This window comes from Taurulus bubalis (assembly GCF_910589615.1).
Source record: "Taurulus bubalis genome assembly, chromosome: 12".
Taxonomy (NCBI): Eukaryota; Metazoa; Chordata; class Actinopteri; order Perciformes; family Cottidae; genus Taurulus; species Taurulus bubalis.
This window is the reverse complement of record NC_136600.1, coordinates 22736793-22760860: the sequence shown is the minus strand read 5'-3', so window position 1 is coordinate 22760860 and position 24068 is coordinate 22736793. Positions and strand designations below refer to the sequence as shown.

The following is a 24068-nucleotide window of genomic DNA, read 5'->3' as shown; positions in this document are numbered from 1 at the left end:
AAAGTAAAGCACATGAGTTATTGGTTTTCTTTCTCTCGAAATAAGAAATACTAGCATCCCCACCAATGAAAAGCACTTTTGTCTTTTTATACTGAGCTCATGCTTGTGTTTTATTGCCATCCCTGGGCATAATGTTTCATATTTTTGCTCCTGTGCCAAATGTGTTCGGGATTGTTTTTAGGGAATATATGTATTTTTTTGTTTTGTTAAATCGACTCATCTGATTCTGAATTCACGAATGAATCCACTGCGCATTTCAGACCCAGCTCCGTCGCCTCCATTGATTTCTCCGCGTAATCGTAACGCAGCTCGTGAGGATGAAACATTTTATTTTTAGAAGCGACGGGAGAGAGAGAGAAAGAGAGAGAGAGAGAGAGAACGAGAAACACAAAGGCAGACAGGGAGAGAGAGAGAGAGAGAGAGAGAAAGAGAGAGAGAGAGAGAGAGAGAGAGAGAGAGAGAGAGAGAGAGAGAGGGCTGTACACTGGATAACGAGGTGGGTGGGCACATACTCTCCCACCCTCTCTCTCTCTCTCTCTCTCTCTCTCTCTCTCTCTCTCTCTCTCTCTCTCTCTCTGGAGCCTACTGTATAAGTACAGATCTGTGATGGAGACCCCATCACACCGCATTTCACTTTCACGCAGTGAAGATGAGCGCTCGGATAGCGAAATCCAACCCGGCCATGAAACTGATAGTGGTGAGTAGACCAGACTTTCTGCAGCTCTTTTTCTTCCGGGACGCTCCTTACGGAGGGAATTGCTCTGTTTTTTTGTTTTTTTTGCGAGACATGGATTATTATTGCGCTCCACGCGGGCTCAGATACATGTAAATCAGTTGGGTATGAGCACTTTATTACCCCAATATAGTCGCTGATCACGTGTCATGTGATGTCCCCTCCTCGCAGCATGCGTTCGTGGAGGTAATGTGATGATGGTCAACTTATCACTGGGGGCCAACAACTCATCACTTCAGTGACGGATGGTGTCCCCTGAGATCAGTCACTTTTTATATTTGAGATTTGACATTTGGGTGTCAGCTGATCATGATCGGTCTTGTTTACTGTATCACTGCTTTTGAGATCTAGCCATGTGAGAGTTATTATAGTATTCATGCCATCTTATGCAGTACCTGTTTTGCTTGTAGTCAGCATATGTGTGTGATGCGTTGCTGTTGATTCAGTAAAGCAAACATATTCATGATGTACAGGTAACACCTGGCAATACAATGCAGCCCCATGTAGCCACCCTGCAGTATTAGCTTGTAGGTAATATTCAGTTTTCTTGAGTGCATGCATAAGTTGTCGATACTACTTTTTGGTTACTTCTGAGGCTGTCATTGGTTGGTTTTATCGTGGCCAATATCATATTGTAAGCTGTTTGTGTAATGTGTTCAGCTCCAGCAGCAGTAGACATTGCATATGTCTGTATATGAGATATTTTAAAGATGAATAGACGTAAATTATTCCAGTTCTGAAAATAATATTGAACTGTGTTCAAACTGGGGGTTGTTTGCTTTTGATGATTAAAGGAGCTCATATTTCCCACATCTTTTTATTCCCTGCTGTGAGTACTCCCAGCTCACAAATAGACGAGACAAACTTGACTTTAGCTCTTATTTCATTGCTTTTTCTATGGCACGTTTGAAATGAATGAAAAGTAACCCTATCATACTTGTGTTGCCCGCAGATGGTGTTTACTGTGTTTTACATTACACTCATTTGTTCTACGATGCTTTCAGGGGGTTTTAAATGTCGGTCTGCAGGGTAGGAGCAGTTATTTTCTCTTCTGCGTTTTGCATTTGGTGCTGTGTCGGGGCTTTGCAGGTTTTGCATATGTGCAGATACGTATCTGGGCAGAAACAGGTTGTGGACTGTGACTACAAAACACTGGACCCACTATCTCTCCTCGCAATCTGCATGTGTCTGTTTGTGTTTGTCTTTGTGTGCGTGAGAAAGAGGGAGAGATGTGGTGACGCGTAAGCACAGTCGATCATTTTGTTTGTAAGAGGTGCCGCTTCTTTGTGTGTAAATAAGGCAGTGAAGTATAAATGAATGTGTGTGTGTGTGTGTGTCGCCTACTTTCTGCTACTATTTCATGTGAGATCATCCAGTATTGCTCTCTAACACATGCACATTCTGCGCTCCTCAATTTACCCCAAAACAGGCACTTATTTTCTTCTCACAATTCCTGACGTGGGGTTGTTGTGTTTATCCATTGTTCAGTTATTCATGCAGTCAGTCATTTGGCCAGCCATGCGAGCATCTATCCAACTAATGAGTCAGATAGTCCAACTGCCAGTCTCAACTGTCAGCATCCAGCCAATTAATCAATCTGCACCCCTCTGGATCCCCTGTCCTCCCTTGAGCTAGCCACTCACTTAGCTTGCAACTAATTCTATGTTAAAGGGACACTCTGCAATTGTGGGTTCAAAATATAGTTTTGGCTGAGAAGCCCAGCAGTAAATGCGCCTCCTTCACCTGTTCCCCTCTGACTCATGTGGCTGCATTCTTTCTGTCTGCTGGAAACACACACTTTGTGTTTGGGTCTTTGCCCGGAATGATGTCAGTGGAACAGACCTGGAAATTGGATACGATGCTGTATGTTATGTTGTCGGCCTTTTTGTTTTTGTGGAGACACATGTTGCAAACAATGCAACTGAGGACACCTGCCTGTCCTTCCAGCCAATCAGATGGCGAGCTAGCCTGCATGTCAACCATCCATCCGTCCTTGTAATCCAGCCACTAATCCCTATTATCTCCCTCGATGATGATCTATCATCTGTGCTCTCTTTATCGCTCCGCCTCCTCTCTTTCAAATCTCTGTTGGGACCGTTGGCACTCGCTGCAACAACTTCCCTAAACCTAGCTGCAGGTTCACACGCAGACGGGAGAAGCTGCAGAGAGGTCACTTGGCCAAACAGACTCAAACACTGGAAAGGGTGAGGAAGTGAGCGTGACAGGGGGGTGGGGGGGACATACAGAGGGTGTGTAAACATACAGGATCAACACGTTTTAAACAATCAAGCACAAACGTTTATTCAGAAAGCAACGATTACCTCTGGAAGTTGCTTCTGCACACCTAACTTCCCCTTTTCCATCAACAGTAGTACTGATAGCAGAAGTAAGTGTGTGTGGTGTGTGTGTGTGTGTGTGTGTGTGTGTGTGTGTGTGTGTGGGACTAAGTGCATATCAGATACAAAGAGCAGAAAGAGAGATACACCTGTTTGTGTCACGGTCACACACTGGAATCCATTTTTTTTAAATTTTTCTACATCTGGATGAGTAATATTAAAAACAACGAGACTGATCTGATGCAAATTTCTGTAGTTAAAGTTTGTCAGATATGTTTGAACATGAGGAGAGTTTGATTTATTTTAAATAATATACTCCATTCCAAGTAAAAAGTCATTGTTTAAAAGCTTACTTAGTAAAAGGACAGAAAATATGAATACAAATAAAGTACTTGTTAGGCTGCAAAATTACAATATATTAGTACATATGGAAATATAAGGTTGTTTATACTGATACGTTAATGGATAAGTATCATTTTATCTTTGTAGCTTGTTGAGTTGGAGCTTTTTACACAGTAGTTGTAGGAGGTTTAGTCCAGGGACTCCCCCTCCTAGAGGTCACAATATACATTCATGAGTTCATGAGTTCATGAAATTATAAATGTATCTTCTTCCACACAAATTTCAATTAATTTGTTGGACTTTCATTTAAATGAAACCATGCAAGTTAGAAGTTAGGTAGAAGTTAAAAGTGAAAATATCTCTTTGGTGGAACTAACCACTCATAGACATCTGAAGTGTGACCAGGAGCTCCAACCAGACAAACTTAAATTTGTTTGTAAAAATTCACGAGCCCAAAATGTTGCGAATCACTGATTTAATCTTTTAATTATAAAATATTCATATGTAAAGTAACTGGTAAATATAACATGTATTGTAGTATAAAGTACAACATTTTATTCAAAGTATAATATAAAGGAGCAGAAACTATTAATCTTTCTGCCTTCAGCGATGTGATTGACATGTAATTAACGGTAATTTTCATTATTGATTAAACTGCAGATTATTTTCTCAATTAATCAATCAATAGTTGGGGTCATTAAAAGTAAATATATATATATATATATATATATATATATATATATATATATTAAATGCCCTTCACAACCAGCAAATATCATATCTGAGAACAGCAGACTGACTTAATTAATTAGCCAAACAATATTAAAGTTTGGGCAAAATTGCACATGTCACATTTTTATCACAATATTTAAAGCAGCAGATGAAAAACCTTTTTGCTGGAGATGCTGGGCTGAGTAAGTGAACGAGGATCGAGTCCATATTCACAGGACCAAACACACGCGCGCACACACACACACACACACACACACACACACACACACACACACACACACACACACTCACACACACACTCATCCCAGAGCTGGAATCCCCCCTCAGACCACCTGCGTTCTACAGTTAACTGAAGCCATGTGCCTGGTGGATAAGCTGGTGTAGTGTGGTTTGGTCCCTTTGTGCCATGGCTCTTCTCCTCCTGCCATGAATTTAAAACTGACCTCTGGCTACTCAAACTCTGAGTCTCCCCTCGCTTTGCATCTCAGTGGGCTCCATTCATTGTAACCCGAAGCCGGAACCCTATCCGATAGTTAAATACTGCGGCAAATTTGTTCTGGAAGCCTTTGAATATTTCCACTAACAACAAAAGGGAGGACATGTTCTCTGTTTCAAAATGTAATTGGGATTCACTACATTTGGTTAAAAAAAAAAAGGGGTCTTCTTTTATTTTTTTATACCTATCAAAACAAATAAAAATGAATCTCCCTCTAACATATTTTTATTGGACATAATCAATCTGTCTGTCTTTGGTTTGCACAGCATTTACTGTATCTTCAGTGTAATGCCTCTGATGAAGAGTATTTTTGCTCCAATTAATAGTTTAAATAAATAGTTGTTTACCCATGTGTGTAATATTAATAAGCCGTTCACTGCCCAGTATCTAGATGTTGCTCTCTTTATAAGCTCATATGGAAAGCATGTGTCCTCATTTTAAAGGCTATTTCTGTCAGGTGTCTGCACTCTAGTTATGTTGCTACAGCCCATCTGTCATGCGGCGCAGTTAAGCTTGTTTCCCCAGAGCACTCTGTCATCATCACACTTACGTCTATAGCTATAATTTAGACAACAGACAGGTCATAGAGAAACACAAATCATCAGAAGTCTTATGAACCCTGTACAGCCAAAAAAAATAACATTATTTTAGCAACTATGTCAGAGGTATTACATGTGAGCCCATAGTGATAGACCAACACACTGTGAATGACTGTAACTTCACTCACATATCCCACCACATCACACTGGATTTGTCTTGCATAGCCTGTTATTTCCTCCTTGAGAAGGGCCTGTATGTATAGCCCCACTTTGTACTGACTGGAATACACTTGTGCCGTTGTTTGTTTCATTCCAGAGGTTAACATCTGCCTAAAAAGCACATGTTCTCTGTTAAAGAATTGGTAAAGATCATCGTTGCGCTGTATAAACATAAGGTTTTCTCTCAACTCACTTCAAATGGGATTTACTGGCATAGATTACATAAGCAAACTGCATCAGATGAAGCCTGATCTAACCAGTAAATATATAGAGTTTTTTTTTATCTCAACCATTAAGATCAAGAGAAAGGCAACTTGGCAAGCAGCTTCAAACACAGCTCTCATCAGTGACAATCATTTGCATAGCAGCTGCCCTGCCTTGCTCAAGGGCATCTTTCATAGGCAGAGCAATAGCATCACCTTTATACCTTCATCCATCCGCTGGTTGTGCTCCACGTAGGATGTGACTCTCGCTGAGCTTCGCTCTGATGATGTGAACGGTATAATTATGGCTGTCAGTGGCCCCTGACTGCTGTGTAATTTGGGTTTCCAGCCGTCCTCCGTGATGTCATCAGATGGCCGCTTCTAAGGCGACAAGGAGGTGAAAAGTTCAATATCTGGTTTAGCTCCTGATAGACTGATTCACACACACCGCATGACATCTTCCCAACCAGTTCATTCTTAAACAATTGACAGATTTATTTTCCGCAGTAGCAGAAAGCTACTGCATACTGGCTGGTTTTGGAAAAGTGTGGTTCTCTGCCTTAAGCGTGTCATTACTAGAACACAGAATCATTTAAACTTAAGACGTTAAACATTGCCCAGGTGCTTTGCTTTCTTGAATGGGTTTGAATTGGAGAGGAAAGGTATTACGGTGGACATATGATGGACAATGTGTGAGGGTGCATTGACCTACTATGTGTTTTTTAATTGTTTCAAAGGGCTTGTATCCCATCATGAAGACGTGATATCATAAAGCAACATCTCTGAGTATGCATGCGCTGTCATTTTATTTCCACTGTTGAACATTACTCTTACAGTTTATTGCAGTCGGGGTCTAGCGAACCTCCTGTGCTGTATGAGGGGAAGGAAAAACAATACAAACCTGAGCACTTCCACATGTGCTCAGGCTCATCGGCTCTCATGACTGAAGATTGACCGAAGTCAAGTCCTGCCAGTAAACGCATCCCGACTCGAACCTAAGATTAAAGCGGCAAGTGTAACCGTACCTAGATTTGCTAAAAACCCAGGTGACCCTCTGTCAATCCCTCGGAGTCCTCCACCCTGCTGATGTTTCTGAATTGATTGGATGCGGTCTCACGGCTTAATAGTGTGTATGTTCACTTCTTAATTTGAACGGCCAGACTATGATTATGGGTTAGATTCCCACCGGGGCCACCCATGCTACAAACAAACAGATGCAGCCATGGTACTGCTCAGCGAGTCGCTGCGGATGAAAGCCTTCCACCCAACGTTGTGCTCAGAGGTCAGGCTGCCAGGCTGTTTGAAGTTTAGCTTTCTATTATGGTGTCTAAAACCCATTCATCTATTTTTACTATCTTTTTCAATGACCTCAATTGGAAACACAAATAGACGGACTTGCAATTTTGTTTATTTTTTTTGTGTAATGCATCATTTCAGGTTGATAACTCTTTCAAAATGAGAAATGGTAAAAACAGATATATTTGCACATATACATGTAGGTCAAAACCGTATATTTAGCAACACATGACGCATGTCTGTGCTGCACACGGCCTCTTCTACACACACACACACACACACACACATGAACACATGGAGATTTCTGATGAAAAGATTTCTCTAGCCAAATATTTTGTAATATAATAGTGAATGAGAGATGCACATGTGCACACAAACACAAACACAAACAAACACACACACACACACATAGTATATTGCGTTTTGTGGTTGCATGTTTGAAGGTAAATGGGATGAATGCACACACGCAGGATGGAGATCAATGGTGTGTGGCGAGTAAACTGTATAAAAGAGTGGGTTAGTGTTTTGTACTCTGGTGGTGAAATGGGAAAGCCCAGTAACCTCCAACAGTTCTTTTTATGAACAGCAGCCAGGAGAGGACACCGCAGAGCACATAGACCAACACTGAGGAAGACAATAATTGAACAAGAACACCAAAAAAATGCACACACACACACACACACACATATTCCCCTCCACTCTTGCATGCACATGCGTGAAGGTTTTGTCGTTGTTTGTTGTCTGAATTCATACATTTTTGAAGCGGCACACACAAACATGATGGGAAGCAGAAAACCCCAATGAAAGCAAACACACACGCACACACACACAATGCAAGTATGGCCTATTGTCAGTTTGTCCAAGCACTGAGGATGTATCCCGGCCAACGGGAAAGTCCACAGAGCCAATAGCTGAGGGACTTCAGTGTGGAAGGGACCAGATGTGTGACATCTGGTCTGCATGTGGCTTCGACCAGCTGCATGGCTGCATGTCAAACATGCTTAGCAACTGATATCTTGGATTTTAGGCCAAAGCTTTTTAGTTCCTGCTTAAGCGATGATATATGGGCTTGTTTTTGAGGCCTCGCTAACAGCCACCCGCCTTACAGTGTGTCCATATGGCTGGATTAGGGAGGAATATGTATGGGTGTGGTGTCGTCTTGCTCCAGGGCGGTATTACACTGCTGTAGATCAGCGTTGAACCACGTCAGATACTTTTCAGCTCGAACGCAACCCATCTTAAAGAGCTGCTGACAGGGGTAGGAGACTGCTGGTGAGGTCAGAGAACACAGGGCTGTACGAGTATCGCAACGTAGAGTTGATCCAGGACGGAAACATCTGTATTAACTTGAAAGCTTTGGAAAATCGTTAAAGGATTTTGAGAAACAATAACAAAAGTGCAACAAAAAATGAATGTGAAATTATGCTCACGCCATTTATTCCCGTGATTTGAGGGCAGCACAAAAGAGACAATATTGCCGTCTGCGAAAAACACAAAGCTAGTGTTGTTTAACATGTTGCTCTCGTGCTCCTGTGCAGTAACCCGTATCCATGGAACTAAAGCTGGAAGTTCTAAGTCCCTGAACGGCTCTCCATAAAGCAGAGGAAATCACTTTAGGACTGCGTGTCCACCAGGGGCTTCGACTTTACAGCTCCGACCTTTCTTTCAACTCCATCTTTACTGGAAGCTCGAGGTTGGCAAGTGCTCCAAAACGCACAAATATTTGAAACTTTCGCCAAAGAGGAGCCGTGTGCGCGAGATGGGTTTCATTGGAGACGTTGTCACTGCTGTTGACTCTAAACTTCGACTAAACCGTTTGTCTTTCTCCTGCAGCTCTTCACGGCCTCTCTTTCCTGGGCCTTCCAGCAGCAGGCCGTACCGCCAAAGTACCAGTGCCGCGACCCTGTGACATCTGACCTCCTGCTGTGTGACCAGTGCCCTCCCGGCACGGCCGTGAAACGACACTGCACCGCTGACTCGCCCACAGAGTGCCAGGCCTGTCCTGAGAGGCATTTTGCTGAGAACTGGCACTGGGGGGACACGTGCCAATACTGCACCTCGGTGAGTACGAAGCCAAAAAGGTTTCTTTTGAGTTTACCTCTGAATACCCAAGTTGCCTTTTTCTTGCTGCGTGCATTTTTCTCTTATTTGTGCATTGAGCATTCTTTGTAAATGTGTGCTCATACTTACAGGAAGTAAATTAAACCAAATTTGAACCCAAATCACATTCAGGAAATCCACTAAAGTTGAATATTGCTTACATGTTTTTATCTCCTCCTCTGGTGATGCTTGACTACATGGTTTGTTTGCATTTTGGCAAAGCATCTGTGATTCTTTGAAACCAGTGTTTAGTGGTAGTTAGTAAAGATGAAAGTTTGAATGAGCTCATTGTGGGAGAGGGATCTTAGATGTCTTCCTCTTCGCCATCCTCAATAAATTACGTAATATGTATTGTTACCATGTCTCCCTTGAGATGTTTTGATATCCCTGTTCTAGTATTTAATTTCTATCATGTTTCCAAGAGACTGCATGTGAAGCAGAAGCATAACACTGTTCAAATACTATATGTAAATCATCATTCATGTGAATGTTGCTCTGTACATGCAGCAGCCCTGTTTCAATGTGTGTGTGTGTGTGTGTGTGTGTGTGTGTGTGTGTGTGTGTGTGTGTGTGTGTGTGTGTGTGTGTGTGTGTGGCCCTGGTTTGTTGTGTGCAGGTGTGCAAAGAGAGACAGCTTGTGAAGCAGCAGTGCAACAGCACGAATGACAGGCTGTGTGAGTGTGCGCCAGGCTTCCACCTAGTGGTGGAGTTTTGCATCACACACAGTACCTGTCCACCTGGCTACGGAGTGACAGCTTTAGGTAAGACTACCATTACCATTATCAATATTATTATTTAGTTCTGCTGGCAGATTGCCTTTGTTTTACAGAAGATTACTTCATCTGTAGGTTTCCTGTCGGAGATCACTGATTAAAAGTAGGTATTTAAAAATAAAACCAGAGAAAATTGGGGCTGAGCTCAATAAATAAAAGTCATATTGTCTCAATGGGATCACTTACCTGAAGAGTGTGTGTGTGTATTCATGCGATGTGCATGTGTGTGAGTGGGTGTTTGTTACTATGTGTGCACACTGCTATACACTGCAGAAGGTCTGTTTTTCCAGTACCGCTGTGTATTCTATATTTCCACTGTCTTCCACTGTCACACTTTATGTCAGATCAGTTCAACTCCAGATATTTTTTCCCGAGCATGCCAGGAAGGAACCCTCATGCTGCCAAAGCAGAGGCACACATCAGTTACAGATCAACATTTTCACATTAAGATGTCCTCTCCCTTATATCAGTGGAAGCTCTTCGCTCTGTCTCTTCGTCTTCTTCTGATTCTGTGAATCAGAATCCGTTCCAGATGCAGACGTCTCTGAACAGAGCCATCTTTTTTCTTTGTATACTGACTTTCGCACACAGACACATTGTGTATGTGTCTGTGTGCGAAAGTCAGTTTGGTTTGAATCTGCACAGATTTGAACAGAACTGTGTCATCTCCAGTGGTCTTGTTTTTAATCTGATCTGTCTGTGAGCTCCTCCATATTCCTGATTATTTCTAACAGACAAGTGGTTGTTCTAATGCAGTGTGAATGGTGGTTGTGTGTGATCATGAAACACACATGTATGCACGTCTTTCTTGCACTTTCACACCTGGCCTGGTCTGAGTTGGGGCAGTGTTGCCTGAAAGTTGCAGCACTGATAAATGTCTGTCCTTTAAAATGACAATGTAACAAGCGGTTCCACACTATTAATTCAATAAATTATGATGGTTGGATTGATTTAGGAAAATCATTAACTCTGAGGTAAACTCTGTAATGAATGGACCATGGAAATATATAGTTCTGAATATTTCTGAAGGAAACAGTCATCCTCAAGTTATTAAAGTGTGGGATAGGACCACTACCTATTTTACATGAACTATATTGCTGGCAAATACAGCATTTTGAAACATAACTCTGTATGAATGAGGTTTATCTGTGAGTTTAGTTTGAATTGAATCAATAGGGTTTTATCTGGCCAATTTATATTTGTTTTTATGGGATCTTTAATTACATATTAGTCATGTGCCATTGATATTTTTGAGTTCTCTTCTTTAGGGTGCAGGGTCTTAATCATACATTGTGGGTTCCCTGAGAGACAATACTAAATTGTTCAACAAATCAATCCTAATAGATACATCTTTTGGGAAAGCATTGCTCATCTTTAAAAGTCTGGTTCCTGTCTGCAGGAGTATCAGACAGCTGTTTTCATATAATAGGTGTTTGGTCAGTTAAGGAATGCCAATGGAACGACTATCCGCCCAATCATCTCTGAGTGTTCGGCAATATAAAAATAGCAATGTCAATATTTCCTGCAAAGTGCGTAATCACTTGTTCCTCTTCATGCATGATTATGCATATTTTACCGCGTAATTAAAGAGGAAATGGAGCGACAGTTTTTAAATGAAATAGCATAACCTTTCCCCTGTGGTCCTGAAGCTCTACTTCCTCTTCAAATATACAGCAGCGTGTTCAGCACAGACTTGAATACATTGTCTACCATGAAGATGTCTTTGTTTGGGCGATTTACGTATCTCTCATGGATTAAAACTCTTGCAAGAATGGAAAAGCAATTTGCGGGAATATCTATTTTGTTGTATGCTCAGACTGCTGCTGTTTGAGTCAAATCTCTGCACATAGCCAACTGTATGAAATGCATACCTCTCTTAAGAGAGAAGTGTTACTATAAATGAGCTACCCCTGTTTCTCCAGAGACAAAGATTGGCTCTAAAACTAACAGAAACTATTTGGCTAATGTTTGGTCGTATGTTGCATGTTAGTCTGGAATCACTGGCTCTCTGCTTTCAACATCAACATCCCTTTAGAGCAGGGGTCTCAAACTCGCGGCCCGCGGGCCAATTGCGGCCCGCGAGCCGATATTTTGTGGCCCCCTACTTGACATCAAAGTTTAGTGTTAGTGCGGCCCGCGCGTTTTTCTGAGGTCCGCGCGCGCTGCCCCGTAAGATAACTTTTACTGGACGTTTCTATTAATAACTCCGAAAAAACGGAGTAGAAAAAAGATTCAGATGCTGCTGGATGCGCCAAAGTCTGGAGGTTCCGCCCCACTCCTCTGTGTGATCATACGTGCCTCTCATAGGAGCACACAGCCAAAGGCGTCTGTGTCGAGCTCCACCTTTCACCTGATTTGTTGATTCAGGTGTCAGTCGACATTTTGTGTGAAACTACCCAATGAACACTCAGGAAATCCCTAAGGACCTACCCACCCACATACGCTGCAAAGATACACTGGTTTGTATTCAGACAGACAACACACTACCACCTGAGAAAAAAAAACTTGCAGTGTACTAAAAGATCAACACTGTCCAGAGAGACGGCAGCTCTGCTCCGCTCAGCTGTTCAGTTTTACTTTGTGTACGCTAGACACACGACCATGCGCTGGTTAAGAGTACACAGTACACACATACACACATACACACATACAGAGTACATAGTACACACATACCTACAGATTACATATGTTGTTCTTGTTCTGAAAACTGAAAAAACGAAACTGAAACATGCATATTGTGTAAACATTGTAAATAGTTTGTTTTTCTATAGAACATATTTTGACTCAAATATATAGTAAATATTTTGTTTGAAAACAAAAACTGTTGTAATATTAATGTTTCATGTGCACACAGCCCATGAAGCTTGATCTGTAGTATGAAGTCATTTCTCAGTCCCGAGTCTGTTGCAAATGGATCTTATTGACTTGCAGTGCAACAGAGATCTAAAAGCTAAATTCAGAGGCACAAGCTAAACCAGACATGATGGACCATTTCTGAGAGAATTGCCTCCATCCTTCCCTGAGCTGACAAAAGTGATCAGTCGGGTCATGTACCTTTTTGGAAGCACACATGTGAGAAACCTTTCTCCACTATGAACTTTAATAAATGCAAGTACAGGTCCAGGCTTAGTGATGCCCATCTTGGAGCTGTACTCAGGGTTTCACTGTGACCTGGATCAGGGTTTCACTGTGACCTGGATCAGGGTTTCTATACTGTGACCTGGTTTAGGGTCAATGTGACCTGGATCAGTGTCTAGAAGCGCTGCCAGGTGTCTGGCAAGAAATAGAATAAAGTACAAATGTATTCAGGTTTTGCATTTGTTGGTTCGGTGCAGTTTCAATAAGTTATTTAAAAAAATTAAATATATTTGCACTGTTAAAAACTATTATAAAAATGTATAGAAACTGCTGGTTGCCTTTTTTTAATGACGAAAATATGTTATGAATGTAAAAAAAAAAAAGCGCTTTCTGTGTGGCCCTCCGGTGAGATCACAATACCAACGGTGGCCCCAAGCCAAATTGAGTTTGAGACCCCTGCTTTAGAGGCTAATGCTGTTCCTCACGGTACAGCACCAAACGCAGTCTTGGCTAATCATCAAGCCAGATGCAGTCAAGGATGTCATTATCACGGTGGATATCTGACCTGATAATCCTCGCAGATTCTCTCCTTGGTGCGTCAGCAGCGATTGTGGGCAACTTAAAGAGAGGTTGATGCTGAATATTAACATTCCAGGGAACAGAATCTGATATTTCTACTGGAGCCGCAGTACAAACTGGCACCGTGCTCCTCATGACTTCATCTTAAACCTGAGAGCAGAATTCAACCGCTAAATAGATGAAACAAAATCTTCCAATGGATTCTGGTTATGTAGGTAAGACGACTTTTTCTGTGAATTCCTCTGGCATGGATGCACGATCCGACCTGAGAGACTAATGATGCTCTGCAGACATGAGAGAGCATTTCAGGGGATTCCCCTCTGAAGCTGAAGGACAGACTAACATGTATTACGTAGTTGTGGTTTTAAACCACAGGATGTTAGAGACCTGATGGCTCAGTCCTCTTTTTATGACTCCTTTCCTTTCCCCTTGATATCTTGATTCGTCTGTTTCGAGTTGGTCCATTCTTAAGTATTTCTAGCTGGTTTCTTTATGTTTTGGGGAATTGATTTTAATTGTGTGGACTAGAAAAAAAACGAGATACAAGAAAAAACGATGAATGAATGAAACAAAAAAAGATTGCAACTGAGGATTACTTTCATTATAACTTAATTTGGCAATTATTTTCTTGATGATATATTGTTGATATTTCCAAGATGATAAAAACAAAAGAAAGACAGACTAAAAAAAGAAGGCGATACAATCATAAAGCTAAGAGTAGCCTCAGAAGTGTGTGTATACCAATCCATTTTAGAATAATATTGTATTTTTCCAGAACTTATTATTAAGTTTACTATATCAGAATACAAAGAAAAGCGACAAAATATCACAATGAGAGGCTGAAAAAAGTAAGAGATTCTTAACCTATGGATTCTATACTATTTAGTTAATGAATCTATGTAGACAGTAGAGCTACACTAGCACCTCTATCACGATACATCTCATGATAGTAAAGTGCAAAACATGCTGTTTCTGCATCAACGGAGGAAATTCTGAGAAAAATGATGCATACGTATGAAACCAAATTACAGCTAGACGTGCACATTCTCATGCTGTACATGCTTTGTCACCAGTGCTGCAGAAAACATGAGCACTTTTCTGTATGCATATCACATGAGCGGTTTTATGTTTTTAAACTGCCACGGAAGAGGGAAACTAATCAAAGGTCAAATCTAATCAAAGCACAGCTCGTCCTCCTCCCACAGTTTTTCACTTCTAGGCACTGGCGATAAAAACACAATGAGGATGTGATTACAACACTAGCTTTCACTACATAGACATCATCATATTGTCACGCGCGCTGCCGTCATGTACCAGAAGTTCTTGTGGTTTACTGTAATGTCTTCATGGTATGGTGACAAGTTGTTGAAATATCGTCAAATGTCATCGTAAATGGGTGAAACATATTTAAAATGTGATCTTTAGCTGAGTGAGAAAAAGATAGATCGATACTTAATTAATCCCGCAAGGAGGACATTTTATGTCCTATTACAATATTAAATATAAAAATGCACAATATACACAGAACATAGAATAGACTACTATTAAATGAATAAAACAATGTCACCACACAACAGTGTAACGGTGTTATGGTTGAGTGATTGATTTGGCCAAAGGGGATTTATTGTAAAGTGTTATTGAATGAATGAATGTATACTTTATTAATCCTCAAGGGGAAATTTAGTGTCGAGTAGCAGCCATTTATACAGAAAATAAGATAAGATATAAAAACAACAGGGATGAAAGATATATAAGATATTTAAATAAAAATTGCTGGATGAAAGAAAAAAGAACAGAGCATTAATTTAGGAATTGATTATTATTAAAGTGGGGAGGAATGATCTCCTTGAATTATGGGGGGGATATTTTTAAGTGATGAAATGATATATAGGCATCTTTCTCTGATACTATTAGTTAAAAACACTACATGCATTATGAAGTCATAGTCAGATGTTTCGACACGTATGTCAGTCAATCTGAAAAATCAGGCGGCTTTTTTGCGGGTACAAATTTCCCATTCAAAAACGAGACATAGAAACTAAGAAGGCGCCGTAGTGAGTAAGCGGTGTGAGTCATTCCCGTAGTCGCACAGTCATCTGTCCTCCTGACGCCTTGTCACATGCCGTTGCGGTCATGGTTCTTGGAATCACATCCTCTTGATGTCTTTGATCAGCTATGGTATGTGCAGCAAGTCATGTTCACACACTTGCGATGTGTAAAGTGAAGCTGATGAGAAAAATCTGTAAGGCCGGTTGATTTCTCATGAAATATGACACTTGAACTGTATAATTTCTGTCACCGCCATGTCTTTGTTCATAAAATAAACATGTGATCCTGTGTGCATCTCCTCCAGGTACACCGGTGAGTGACACCGCGTGCGAACGTTGTCCCGCTGGTCATTTCTCCAGCAGCGACTCTGCCACCGAGGCGTGTCAGCGCCAAAAGAATTGCTCAGATGTGGGCTTGAAGACATTGAGATGGGGCACATCCTCTTCAAACAGCCTCTGTGGCACTCGGGACAAGACGGCAACCCTGGAGTGCTCTCAGCATCACACGTTGTGCCACACTGGTAAGACACACACTCAGCTGCCTGTAGCAATCCCTACAGGAAGGTTTGAGGACTAAGACAGGGTGCAATCAGGGTAGAGACAGTGTATACACTGTGCACACACACACACACACACACACACACACGCAGAATTATGTTTTTTAGCAAACCTCAATTGTCAACAATTTAAAATCAGCCAGAGCTGAATTATTTCAGACATGTGGTCTCTTTTATTCCAGAAATTGGGGGATTTCCTCGGTCAGGTTCTTTGTCCAGATTCCATTCTTTTCTAAATTCTTTCGTGTCTGAAAAAAAAAAACAACACAAGAGAGAAAAACCAAAGCGAAGGGTTGAATGGGATGTTTATGCCACTGCTGTCATATGAGCCATGATGGATCAATTACTCCGTTCACTGTCACATCCTCAAACTACAACAACAGAGGAAGCTTATAGCCCAGCACAGAGAGACTGAAGTTGAGGCTGGTAAGTCTTTGTTACTCAGACTTAAACGATGACAGACGCGCACAATTAATTTGAAGAAACCACAGTCACTGAAGAACACACACATGCAGATGCACAGACCCTGGCACGCTCGTGCATTGAGTACAACACACTGAGGAGGAAACACACCAAGCTGTTGCCCCTCAGGGAGGGTGATGCTCTCCTCAAACATTCATTCACAAATTGTCTTCCTGCGGAGTACACAACCACAGATTGTCTGTAGCAGATCCTAGAACAGTTTAGCAGGGGTTTGGGTTTTTTTTATAACAAAGAAATGGGAAATTGAATACATTTGGGTTGCTACGTGATTTGGAAAAACCACCAGTACGTCTTTGTCAATATAGAGAAAGCCACACTTAACTTCTCCAGACATCAGAGAAACAAGTCTAATATCCTCTTCACATTAAACCCAACCATACTAAACCTACTTTGGTTTTATTAAACTTTTGATTTGTATTTCCTGGTGTCCTTCATGTTCTGCATGGCAGACAGAAAACACATCCACACTTGAATACATAAATGCTGCACAACTGTATGAAAATGTGCAGACAAGTTTCACATCGTCAGCTTCGTCTGTTCTTCGTAATATGAAAACCCTGCTCTTTGCAAAAGAAATGTATTCGCCTCATGAGAAAGGCCCAGAAATGCACAGGTAGGCATGTAGTGGCAAAACGTGTAGGTGTTAGGTGTTTGTGACTCAGCATTAAAGCGCATTAAGGTGTCGGCGCAGCTCACCTCTACTCGCTTCAGTTCAGCATGCAGCTCCGGTTGCTTTGGTGCAGAGCAACACAGATGGGCTCAGTTTGTCGGGCTGATCAGTGGTGGTTCAATGTGTCAACAGAAAGAGGTCACATTTCAAGCCAGCAGTCTGAACACACACACACATAAACAAGTATAAACAAATCCAGATGTGTAAAAGGCCCATGGGTCCAAACTAGTTAATCATATTCTATTCTAAACATCACCGGTGTACCACGATTGAAACCTCTGTGACGAATACATTTTGATTGACTTGGTCACTGCTATGAATGTTTTTTATTGTGTTTGTTTATCTATTAATAAAAATGTGTCCCACCTTCCCTGTCTGTCTTTCTCTTACAATGTATTACAGATGTGACCCTGTGCGAGGAGGCGGTCTTCCAGTCTCTCTCCTCCCTGCGACTGTCCTCGGTGCCCCTGGAGCGCCTGTTGGAGAGTCTTCCCGGGCAGAGGGTGGACCGCAAGAGCCTGGAGAAGCTGAAGAAGACCTGCTCCCCCCAGCAGCAGGTCCTCCATCTGCTGCGACTGTGGAGGGAGCAGAACAAAGACCAGGACAAGATGTACGCCATCATACAAGGTACAGAAAAAAAGGCCTTTTTTTTGTTTGTTTTTGCCACTATATTCGTTAAAGTCCTGGATTTGTGTATTAATGGCCGCACCCTGTCCCTTCAGGTATGAACCACTGTGAGAGGAAAGTTTCCCGCTGCAACGGCCTAAAGAATCTGACCCTGGATGACCTCCTGAAGGTCACCAACAGCCTGCCGGGCATCAAAGTGCAGCAGGAGGAGGTGCGGGCCGTGGCCTCTACTTGCCTGCCCAGGCAGTACATCCTGCAGCTTCTTCACCTCTGGAAGACAGCGAACTACGAGCTGGATGTAGCCAAAGGTCTGTCTCACAGTCTGAGGGTGCTGCGCAGCCAGGGGGCGCCACGCTATCTGCTGAAAGGCCTGAAGAAGATCAGTCGCATCATAGGAACCACCTCCGCGCACAAGATGTATGAGAAGATGTTTGTTAGTATGCTTCACGATGAGTCGTGTTTTAAGGCTCATAAGCCATTAAATGAATAGAAATATGCGGCGTCCATAGCATGAACTTAAACTAATGTATCGTCAGATAAAGAACACACAAACACACACGTAGTGAGCAGGTATGTGAAAAAGTAACAAACATGGGTTACACGATAATGTCAAGGTATCATCAAATGATATCAAGCTATGCATATAGTGCCTAACTGTAACACAAGGGCAAGACAGGAGTGTAGATTATTCTTTGCCTCTCAGATTTTCTGCTAAAATATGGAAGTTTTGTCCTTATTATATGAGGTAGCATGGGATGCTAATAACTTCACCCTCAGTCTACAGTATCTTTCTGCAGTGATTAAACTAATAAGCCTTAAAAGAAAGAAAGAAAAACTAGCACACATCTCACCTGTGTACTCCAGGTAGGCCGACACTAAAACAAACAAAAGAAAGGTTGCCTGGGAACTTTTTGACCGGAGTCTGTGAAAAATGAAAAATTATTTAAGATGTAAATAGCACACTATTTTATGGAAGATAGGCTGGCAGATGTTGTGTTTTTATTATTGTTGCTTTCTCGCTGATTGAGAGGAAGAATTTGGTTTCATAATGAAATAGATGTATTTTCTACAGTTTTCCTTTGTTTGTTGGTTTGTTCTGGACTTCTGGCAAGTAAAGCTCATCTGAATTATTTTTTTTAGTTGTCAGCTTTTTGAATGTACAAAGGAGTGCAATTGTTTTCTATTTAAAAAAAAATCATTTTACTTTCTGAATATGTAAAGGCTTGTTTTTTATTACTTTATCAGAAATACTGGATTCCAAATGCTGCAAGTTGATGAAGTGATATTTGTTTTATATTTTGTTGTATCACTTTCATATTATTAAATGTATGATCTGTGTTGTATATATGCCTGACTGTTCCTCTCTAAGCTTGTGTAACTTGTGGACACTAATGTCAATTGATCTGATTAAAATCAGTTTGTAAAAATGTGTTGTTTCTTCATAGATAAGCGACTGGATTTGAACTTTTAACTGGTTTCTCAATTGAATTTGATACCTCTATAGGACCTACATAAGTTAATGAAAGTTAATGAAACCATCAACGAGAAGAATCGCTATTTCTATAAAGTTATTCTTAATGCTCGTCATCTAGAACTCCTCTGGCCAGGAGAAAAGCTGTGCCTTGTTGCAACAAAAAAAAGAGGAAACACTACCACTTTTGTCCAAAGGGGCCGCCAAAATCAACACCAAATGAAAGCGCGTTTAAGTGTTTAAAAATGTTCCATCCACATGGCTCATGTCCAGTATAATTGTATCAAGTGGATGAGGAATGAAAGAGCTCAAAAGCCAAGTTTATGTCATGGATATGGATAGAAGTGCTGGCAAACGTTGCAGTCCTGATTTACTCTGAATCCTCCTTGGATCATCAACATTGTCTTCTGGCTCTGAAACATCTTCTTCCACAGCACATATTTTCCCACAAGAGTGTCAGCCTGGAGTGTTTCGATGGGAATTTGACCTGAGTTCGACTCACCACACATGCTACACTCATCAGTACACTCTTCCCGTGTCGGAGTGGCTTTTCTCCGGCTTCCTCTCAGCCCAGAGACATGCAGGTTAGGTTAATTGAGGATTGATTCTAGATAAATACACATTTCAAGTAGCTTTTCATTCATAAAAGCTTGATGAAATGACTGTATGTATTAGTGATAAGATATGATAGGGTAACCTTTTAATTGTTTTTACCTTAAAATCATACCAAAATCATAACATAGCATTTGTGGAAATGTCTTTTCTCATCTAATATCCTGAACTTCAAGTATTTATTTTACATTTTGTGAGATTTCAATGAGATGGATCTTCTAAGAAAACACATGACCTTACACCATGGAGAAGATTTCAAGTCTCACAGGACAGTAACTATAAGGGGAAGACATGTGTTGTAATCACATAGATGACTATTAGAAGCGTCGGCCAGCAGGAAATTTGGCTGTCAAATTTGATGACCTCTGAATAAATTCCAGTGTATGAGAAGCCGGTTATGTAGAACGTTGAGATCAGTTTCTCCGAACAGACAAGAGAGAACCAGAAACAGCCTGTGTTGGATTTCAGGTCAACTTAAAACCTTACGTTTAATACTTCCTACATAATTAATCTGCTTCGTTTAGCTAGCGTGTTCAAAATTCTAAAAAGGTCACACTACGTGGAAGTAGTGTGACCTTTTTACATCACAATTTTACAAATCAATATCCGCAAAAAACCCACAAACGCCCACGTTCAAACGCCCACGTTCCTTATGAACACTATATAAATGACACTTATTCTTCTTTAAAATCCTCTTCAACAGAAGTGGTGACATGCACATCATCAGCATGGTGAGTATTCTGTTTAACGCAACAAGTTTAAGATGATTATTAACTACAAAGACAGAGATATGGTTATGCTTTAGATTATGTTTCATGAAAATAACACTATTCTTTCAGGTTATATGTAAATTCTCAAACTATAAGTTGTCATTGGATAAATACCTTTCTATCTGTCCTGATCTAAATGAGTGACCAGAGAAATGTTTGTGGCTTTTTATTTTTTATTTGATTGGTAATTGTTTTCTTAATGTAATGGATACTGGAGTGAAATGTTATCACTCTAATCAGGTAGTTGTAGCTGATGTCATAGTGTATATTTTTCTTATGAATTATGCCAGCAACTTCAATCTCATATCACATCTGATTGAAAACCATCTGGCAGACTTATTGCATGTTATAAAGACTTGTCTGGCAAATACTGCTGCTGTCAAATGTTGTTTTGTGCACACATCTATAGACATTTTTCCAATTTGTTTTGTCCTTATTTACCATACATTGCTATAATGCATACACAGAAGATGGAGAAAAAAAACTAATTGAAATGTATCAATGCACAATCGAAATATATGTATCAGATTACAACTGATGAGGCTATAAGGAACTCATCTGATGTGATCTAATGTGTAAGATAATACTATAACTTCATGCTGTGCCTCCAATATCACTGCGATAATCCTGTTTTTTTATCATTGTGTTTTTAATGTGTCCTTCTAGGAAAAATGAATTGGAGTGATAGTAGTGATAGGCCCAATAAAAGGCAGTAACAGTTGTATTCCAACACAGACTATTCATGTCCCTCTCCTCAGCTCCTCTTACCGTTGCTGCTCCTGCTCTCTGGTGTGGAATCCACTCCCACCTTTACGCACCAGGACTCTCTCACCGGGGAGGCCCTCATCTGTGACAAGTGTCCACCCGGAACGTACATGACTATGTACTGCAGCGCCAGCACGCGCACCGTGTGCGCGCCGTGCAAAAGCCACCACTTCACCAAGTTGTGGAACTACCTGCCCAAGTGCCTATACTGCAGCAACTTGTGCATGGAGAACCAGGACGTGGAGACGGAGTGCACAGCGACCAGCGACCGCGTCTGTCGGTGCAAAGACGGCTTCTACATGAGCGGCGACTCCTGCGTGAGACACTCAGCGTGCGGGCCCGGAAACGGCGTTCAAACCATAGGTATGGTATAGGGAAAAGATTTGTCATCGATTTGTGAAGGTTTAGAAATAACGAAAAAAACTGTAATTCAATAACGATGCATCAGTCAATCAATGTTGTACAGGAGTAGTTCAAGTATATAAACTCTGCTGAAATGCATTTTAAAACATTGTAATGACACTAAATGCATTGTCGTTTTCTTTAGGTACGTCACAAACGAACACTGTCTGTGAAACTTGTTCCGATGGCTACTTCTCTACCTCATCGTCTGCGCTAGAATCGTGCGTAAAACACCAGGAATGCGCAAGCGGACAGATTGCGCTTCTCCCCGGCTCATTCAAACAGGATGCAATGTGTGGCTCCTGCGAGGATCTTTCAAATAGCAGTGGGTACTTGCATTCTGTACAGTTATAATAACGTAAATAACAGCATATTTTTTGGTAACTTATATGTGGTATAACTTTCTTTTACAGGTGAGACTCTCAGAACTTTCTTCTCAGGATTCTTCAGTATGCACAGGATACGTGTCATAAAAATGAAGAGATTTGTTGCCAGGTGAGTCTATAGCTTCCCTCTGTAAACCCTCGTTTTACCTCTGCACAGCTAATCCCTTCACCTCTGAGTTCCCTGAATACAAAGACGCTGATAAGCCATTTCCCTCCAACAGGTACATTCATAAACCAGAGGATGGGGCTCTCCCCAGAAAGAGGGGTCCACTATTGGATCAGATCACAGTGTGGCTGGCCCAGGCTCCCGAGGAGCAGCTGAAAACACTGCCAAAGATGCTGAAGGCTTCACAGCTCTGCTACTTGACAGACAAACTAGAGACCATGTTCGATGAGATTAAGCAGCAGAGCCCAAACTGTACCTTGCCCCTCTTAGGTGTTTAGATTACAGAGTCCATGCATGGTGCATATGGCGTTACCAATATACCTCTCTCTCTTATTGACATTTGTGTGCATTCGATAACATATTTTTTATTTGCATGTTAATTGGGAGTCCATGCATTGCCTATACTGTATGGTTGCCTCACAGTTTCACCTATTAATCCCTCATATGTCAGTGTTGCTATCTGACAGGTGGTGACACATGAGAGAAACATTGGACAGCTTTACAGACAATGATGATGACCAATTTTCCTTGAGCTGTTTTACTTAAATTACCAAAAATAGGCAACAGTATGGATACTAAATGAAGGCTGCCATGAACAAGATGTTGAAAAATATTGTGTAATATAAGTGTTGTTTGTGTATTATAAACTCAGGTCAGACAAGGTCATATGGAGTAAAAAGTAATTACACATCGGAAACTTGAGACAAACTCTTCAAGTAAAATATGTTCAATATCAAATGTTACATTGTAGTTAGTACATCATAGGAACTTGTACTGACATAGCTATAACTGAAAGAAATGTTGTCATAAAAATGTAGGAAGTTCTGTAAAATTGCGCAATATCAAACTGTACACGTTTACATGTCACTCTCAGCAGCTAAATAAAGTATAACGGTATCATGCAATCGGTGTGTCTGTAATTTAGCCAATTTACCACAAGGTGTCACCATCTGCCATATCTTTGATCATAAATACTGACATTTTTACTAACCGTATGCAATGCAGTGAAGTTAGACATTTAAGTATGTGTTCATTCATTTATATACCCATTTACTTTTCCATAACTCACAATGCAGACATTTTGAAATTTGGCTTGTGTGGACTATTGGGCTATTTTCTCATTAAGAGCATTTTTGAAATAGTGGAAAAGATATTAAAATGCTCTAAAATGTGTGTTTACTTTGAATTTGTGGTTGTTAGTTATGGTAAATAGGCTAAAGTCATGATTACACTTGTGTAAACTGTATACTCAGTGGTAGCAGTTATTTAAAACAAAACGACATTCACAACTGAACAGTTGATGTCATTATTATTTTAATATCAAAAGAGCTTTTTTTTTGCGGACAATTACATATAAAACATTCCCAAAATAGTCCCACCGCTTTAGAGTGTATTTAAACTCGTATTCGTGATGTCATCGTGACGTTATTATAGGCTAGTTATAGGAGGTCTGTATTTATCTTCAATTATATGTCTATATTAAGACTTATCCATTGGGAGTAGCCTTTGTAATGCTCATTCATGCACAGCGGCATCCTTTGCTGCAGCACATGGGACACGGACCACCATCAGCGCCGTCAAGGACCGCCAGAGGTCCCTGGTTCCCAGCTTGGGAACCTCTATCTATTGTAGCCTGCTCATTAATACCGGGCTGACACCACCACCGCCACCACCCTCCTCCTCCC

General features: G+C 41.0%; 2 protein-coding genes across 2 annotated transcripts; both read left to right on the top strand.

The window, feature by feature from the left end:
• Window positions 1-649: 649 nt before the first annotated feature.
• On the top strand, window positions 650-19228 carry LOC306744968 (tumor necrosis factor receptor superfamily member 11B-like; the record flags this gene model as incomplete). Its single annotated transcript, XM_079227679.1, has 6 exons — window positions 650-697; window positions 8730-8957; window positions 9613-9757; window positions 15780-15995; window positions 17587-17811; window positions 17907-19228. The coding sequence occupies 6 exons, from the start codon at window positions 650-652 to the stop codon at window positions 18299-18301; spliced, it is 1257 nt and encodes a 418-aa protein (XP_079083805.1). The 3' UTR covers window positions 18302-19228.
• Window positions 19229-20607: 1379 nt separating this feature from the next.
• LOC306744975 (tumor necrosis factor receptor superfamily member 5-like) lies at window positions 20608-23245 on the top strand (the record flags this gene model as incomplete). The annotated part of the gene is made up of 5 exons (XM_079227688.1): window positions 20608-20625; window positions 21423-21792; window positions 21977-22156; window positions 22245-22326; window positions 22439-23245. The coding sequence occupies 5 exons, from the start codon at window positions 20608-20610 to the stop codon at window positions 22659-22661; spliced, it is 873 nt and encodes a 290-aa protein (XP_079083814.1). The 3' UTR covers window positions 22662-23245.
• Window positions 23246-24068: the final 823 nt, after the last annotated feature.